Source organism: Calidris pugnax, unplaced genomic scaffold (genome assembly GCF_001431845.1).
Source record: "Calidris pugnax isolate Ruff unplaced genomic scaffold, ASM143184v1 scaffold15, whole genome shotgun sequence".
Classification (NCBI taxonomy): Eukaryota; Metazoa; Chordata; class Aves; order Charadriiformes; family Scolopacidae; genus Calidris; species Calidris pugnax.
In genome coordinates this window covers 1,940,899-1,946,602 of record NW_015090774.1, presented here as the reverse complement: position 1 = coordinate 1,946,602, position 5,704 = coordinate 1,940,899, and the positions used below count along the sequence as shown (strand labels likewise).

The window sequence follows — 5,704 nt, the reverse complement described above, 5'->3', positions numbered from 1 at the left end:
GGGGATGGGGGGAAGGGAGGTGGGAGTAGGTGGTGTGGTTGGGTATTGTTGTTTTGGTTTGGTTCTGGTAAAATATGGATGAATGGCTTCAGAGGTTATTCCAAAACAAGCACATAGGAGAGACAGGACTAAATAAGAAAGTTATTAAAAGCACAATAGTCCAAGCTGAAGTGGGAAAAGGGCACTGTTAGTATGCATTTCCACCTTTTCAACTTCAGAAAAAGGACCTGGTAGTTCAGGTGGTACTTCTGATCAATGTGGTTCAGTAATGAAACAGGCCATCATAAGGACTATGAAGAATAAAATGCAAAATATATTCTCGAGTAATTTTTTGTCTAAATTTAGAATGTTGTGTATGGTCTTGCCCAGTAACTTACATGACTCCAGACGACTAGAAGATGTGGGAAAGATGAAATAATGAGGAGCTTTGTTCTCTTTGTCACAAAAAACAGACTGTGTAGATTCTTGGTACAAATTGAATACAAAAGAGAAATATCCATAAGAAAAAAAAAAGTGAATGAAGGATATAAATGCACAGAATGGTCAGATAAATTTGTTTGTTTATTCATTTATTTTAGCCACCAGAAGAAATTTATTCAGCAGGGGAAGCTCTCTTACTTCACTTTCACACTGATGATACAATCAACAAGAAAGGATTTCATATACGATACAGAAGTATAAAATATCCAGATAGTGTGCACACCAAAAAATAACACAAGAACCTCTATGCCAGAAAGGAATAGTGAGAAAGGAAGAATGCACAGTAGAAGGGAAGGCAGGCATGTCTTTTTTTTTTTTTTTAAACTGAAATTATTAGCACAAATGTTTTATACGAGTTCAGTTGAAACAACGACTTATAAGATCAGAGACTGAAATAAAATGAAAAAAAACCAATCACCTATGCCAGTGGAATAGACAAGATGATGATGTGTGGGCTCCATACTTGACTGTCCCTCCAAAGCTTGTGAAAGAACTTTGCGTGCAGGGAGAATATAAAAGCTTCTGTTCATGGTTTGACACTTGTCATAGATGTGTGCAGATTCAATGCAGTTGCATTCAGCGGAAGTGACCCTACAGATTGTTCTTCCTTCTGACAATTGTATGGTGTCCAGGAGGAAAAAAACCGCTGTTTCAGATCACACACTCAAAATAATGTCCTCATATCTATTTGCTTTGACTTTGTATCCTGCATAAGGTGTGTACAAGGACTTGAAAGAAGATATGAAATGGGAAGGTCTTCCTGCATTGTTCTGTATTTTTTATAAATTCATCTGACATATCAGGTTATCAGTGTTTTGAAACTGGAAAATCCTGCTTCTGAAACATAATTGATCTTTACAGTATTTTGTTTTACTAATGACTGAGAAGTCTGAACTGTTACATCGGTCGTTACTAGTTGACTGAATTTGAACAGTATAGACATCTGAAAATGTTTGGTTTACTGCTTAAGTAAGCTATCTCTGATGATGTGCTCTTATTTTGCACTGAACATAAAAACAGACTGAGATGAAAACCTGCCTGAATCAAAATTTGTATCCATGAGAAACAGAAATAGTCAAGGATCATCTAAAACTCCTCCTACTCATTTTGGTTTTACGTTTGGAACCATTACTAAGCTTTATTTCTTCAGACCTCTTTGTGAATGAGCTAATTGTTTGGTTTAGCTAATCAGAAATGAAGCTGCAGTAGTATCCCAAAGAGGTTTTTTTTCTGGGAGTAAGAGTATCTGTGATGGCAAAAAAAAGCAAAAGAAAACAACAGACCCAGGATTTGTTTGTTATCAAGAGTGAATTCCTATGGTGCTATTCCATGAACATTAAAAACAAAAACAAACCAAGAAGTTTTAGACTTTTGAGCCAACAGCTTGCAGATCATGAATGTCTCACTACGCCTGGCTGCATCTGGAGAAGGAAGGCTTTACTGCTCCAAGGGAGAGCGAGTTGCAATGGCAGCGCTAGTCCTGTGGAACAACTACTATTATTGCCTTAGAATCCTCGCACACAGTCAGACAGATCTTCCTGTAGATACACCTCTAATTTGATAAATAATTCGATGACTTGGACATCTTAGCATACGCTAACAAGAGGATCTTCAAGCAAAAGCCCCATCTGCAGAGCAAGATCATCTGCTGTAAATACAGTGACCTGCTTTTGATGTAGAGATATGTTACATTTAGAACTGAGATATTCTATGTGCTTTAGGCCATACATGGCTTTAGTCATAATGTATATGCATTATGTAAGTATTGTATGAATGAGTGCTCCAGGGGAGTGAGAGGTATTGTATGGATGAAACCTGAATTGTTTCTTTATGTGCCAAGTTCTATCAGGACCCTGTTTGACTGTAGCAACTTTTCTTTAAAGGCTTCATAGACAGATAACAAGGACTTCTAGTTGGCAAGAATCAAGTTTAAACGAAGTATTATGTTTCACTTACAAGAAATATTATTTTGATATCCTTTGATGTAAGTTGCTACTCAGAATAGCTTAGTTTCTGTTACCTTATTATGAACATATGTTGGCACTAATAAATCTGATCTTTTTTTATAAAAATAAAATCCAAATGTCTGTATAGGTGTCTTTGGTTGTTTTAGCACCACTGTTGTTGCTTGTATGTCACCATTTTCCTTTCCAGACACCGTATGTGTGTGAAGTTCAAAAACTGAATAGTTTCTGTATTTTTAAAATGCTGCTCTACTGTCTTTTTGGTTCATGTTTCAGAGTTTTTGCCTAAGAAGTTAACTGCAAACATTTTCTCCAAGGTCTTTTACTGCAAAATTCAGGCAGAAGTTTTCCTATAGTTAAAAAAAAAAAAAAAGTATTCTTAACCTTGATACATATTTTATCAGCTGGGTGGAATTGCCAGTGCTTGAATTCCTGAGAGGAAAAGCAAGCAGCAGCAGTGTCTCCCTGGCACAGGTAGTCAAAAAGAGTTGGGAAAGCCTGAGGCTGGGAGCAAGAGCAAGTTTCCATGTTATCTTTTTTCCACTTTTCTGTTCCAGTCACCTCTTAATAGTATTTCCCTTCCCACTTTTTAAACAAAGTATTTAGATCTTCCTTTTCTCTAAATTTGACTTTTTTATTTCCTTCAGGGTTACTTTAACAACCAGAGGGTTCAGTCAAGATAATTGTTTTTTTAAAGAGTTGTTTTTGTTGTTGATTCATACAGACTACTTTGTGAATAAATCCTACTGTCCTATAGTAGTGCAACCAGAGTTGTTGGGGAATAAGGTTAGACTGGGCAAACTGAGGGCAAGAACACTAGGTAGTGTATTTCCAAGGCCCTGTGGAAGGTGATTCTTTGCAGTCATATGAAAGTATCACTTTGGAGCACAGTAGGTCTGGAATTATTTCATGTGGCATATGTAGAGGTCAGGAGAGAGTTGCCATAGCTTTAAAGAAAACGTTTAATTTTATTTTTCTAATTGCTTATGCCTTTGTAGATCTCATATGCTTAAGAGTGGTGAAAATGAGGAAGGTGTTCTATGGTTATCTTGATGACAAATGGACCATATGGATCATATCTTTGCATTGGCCATGATCCTAGTCAATACCTCATGGTGTTATCACCTGCAATTAAAAACAGTTACTTCCAAGTCCTAGGGAGTTTTCCCTGTTGTAATGAAAATCACATATTCAGTGAACTCGTCATTTAATGAAATTATGTGTTATAAATAACATACTTCTTATAAATAAGAAAACAATGAAAAAATCATTTATGCTTATAAAATTGTGAAAATCAATGTGGCTTATCCAAAAAAATCTCTGAAATGGAGGAATTTGTTAAAAGCATTGATTAAAGCTCTTGACTGTTGAGTAGTCAAAAAAACAAGACACAAAATCCAGTGAGCTGGAAATCCACCTTTGAGACCTAGTTACAGTGCATTTACTGGCAAAGCTCACAGCAGGGGAAGATGATATTTCCTTATTCTGCTTCCTATTTGACACAGTCTTGACTGTGGGTAAGATGCTGAATTCAAACGAATTTTCCTGTAACATGACAAAGTTTTTTTTGCAGCTATGTAAAAATCTTCTGATGTGTGGTAAGTGTTATTCTTTAATGTTGTTACATTCAGCATGATGGCTCTTGAAGAATTTAAGTCTGTAAAGACCAAATTAGTAAAAAAAAAAAGGGGGGGGGGAAGAAAACAAAAAAGAATAAAAATCATTGGTGAAAGTAAGTTAAAATGGCTATCTAACATAATAGCTATGAAGGTCTATCTGAAGTGAATAAAGCAAGGTAGGTGTACATGCAGCAGTTCAGCAGTTACTGTGTTCTTTGCTGGCCCTTTGTTGTAATCTACAACATATTTGAGTAATCTTGCCTTCCTCTGAGACCCATGAAACAGCAAGTTAACCTAAACATGGGTGACAGCCAGATCAGATCCTTAACATAGTATTGCAGCATTACTTTTTCATATAAAAGAGATTGCTTTTGAACCACTGTGAAAGATTGGATTAATTGGGTGGAAGCTTTATCCACCTGGGGAACCAATTTCACAATTTTACCGTTGCCAGGGGTGCAAGCAGCACACCTAATTTTTTATAATGGAGGAAGTTGTTGTTGACTTCACAGGTTGTGTGCTGTGCTGACTTTAGACTCCGTTGTCTGCTGTACCACCATAGAGCATGGACACTGCTCTGGCACACTGGAAATTTCTTTTATAATTAAATGGTTCTGTTCTGCCAAAATTTACGGATCTTGGAGTTTAGGGAACTGATATGGGCATCTAATTTCAGGAAAGTATTCATTTTTAAAATAAAGTTGACCAGTAAACAGAGGAAAATTTTCCTTTGACTTCAGGTATTAAGTTTAAATGAGTAATAGTCAGGAATAGGTTTTGTCACAGTGACATATGTGATCATACAGAGATTACCTAAGCAAGGACTTGGTCTTATTTTGATTTTATCATTGATTATTATGATTTGATTATTAATTGATCAGTTAAAAAAAGAAAGAGGATCAAGAACAAACAAAATGCCTAGAAAAGGGAATTATAAAGATACCACAGATACAACTACATGACATGATAAAAAAAATATATTTATATATTCTCCAAAGTCAAAACTATTGTTGATGTATTAATTTTTCAATGCATCCTTCATATTCATTAACAGTGCTTTATGCTGTATTGCTTTCACTTACCTGAAGGAAGAGTTACATCAGTTACATCAGTTAGTGAATTTTTCAAGCAGAGAACTGAAGACAACCTAAGGAGTGATTTGATTTTGGTTCCTAATGATGCATATCCTGAGTAACTACCTGTTTGTGAGAGGGACTAACACTGGGCTATAGCTCTTACAGGTTGGTATTTTTCCTCTCTAGCACTCTCAAGTTTTGCTGCTCTAAGCCGAAAATTTGGGGCAATATTTTATGTTATTCCTCATTATCTAATCAATTAACCAAAATAATAGGTAGCTTCTTTATACTGTTGTTTCATAGAACCAGAATGAATGAAGTCTGATTAGAACAAAAAGAACAAAGGAAAATGCTTTTTGCAAGTTATTCCTTGTGAGCAAATATTCTCATTTCTCCTGGTTTCTCATTCTAAGTTCACAAAGGAAGCAAGCTGTAGCAGCTGCAAAAAAAAAATTAGGGCACAGTAGTATTGGGCTAGCAGAAAAAAGAAACATTAGCATGGTTTGGTATCTGCAGTGTTTTCCTCCCATGTTTTTTACTTGTAACCTACCAAATCCCATCCTAA

At 35.9% G+C, this 5,704-nt stretch overlaps 1 protein-coding gene across 1 annotated transcript in view; it reads left to right on the top strand.

Annotated features, from left to right (window-relative positions):
• Positions 1-2,557, top strand: part of TLL1 (tolloid like 1) — a 140,662-nt gene extending 138,105 nt beyond the window's left edge. Inside the window, exon 21 of the mRNA XM_014945632.1 lies at positions 579-2,557. Coding sequence (XP_014801118.1) covers positions 579-713 — 135 coding nt within the window. The 3' untranslated portion in view covers positions 714-2,557. The remainder of the gene's footprint in view (positions 1-578) is intronic.
• The last annotated feature ends 3,147 nt before the right edge of the window (positions 2,558-5,704 follow it).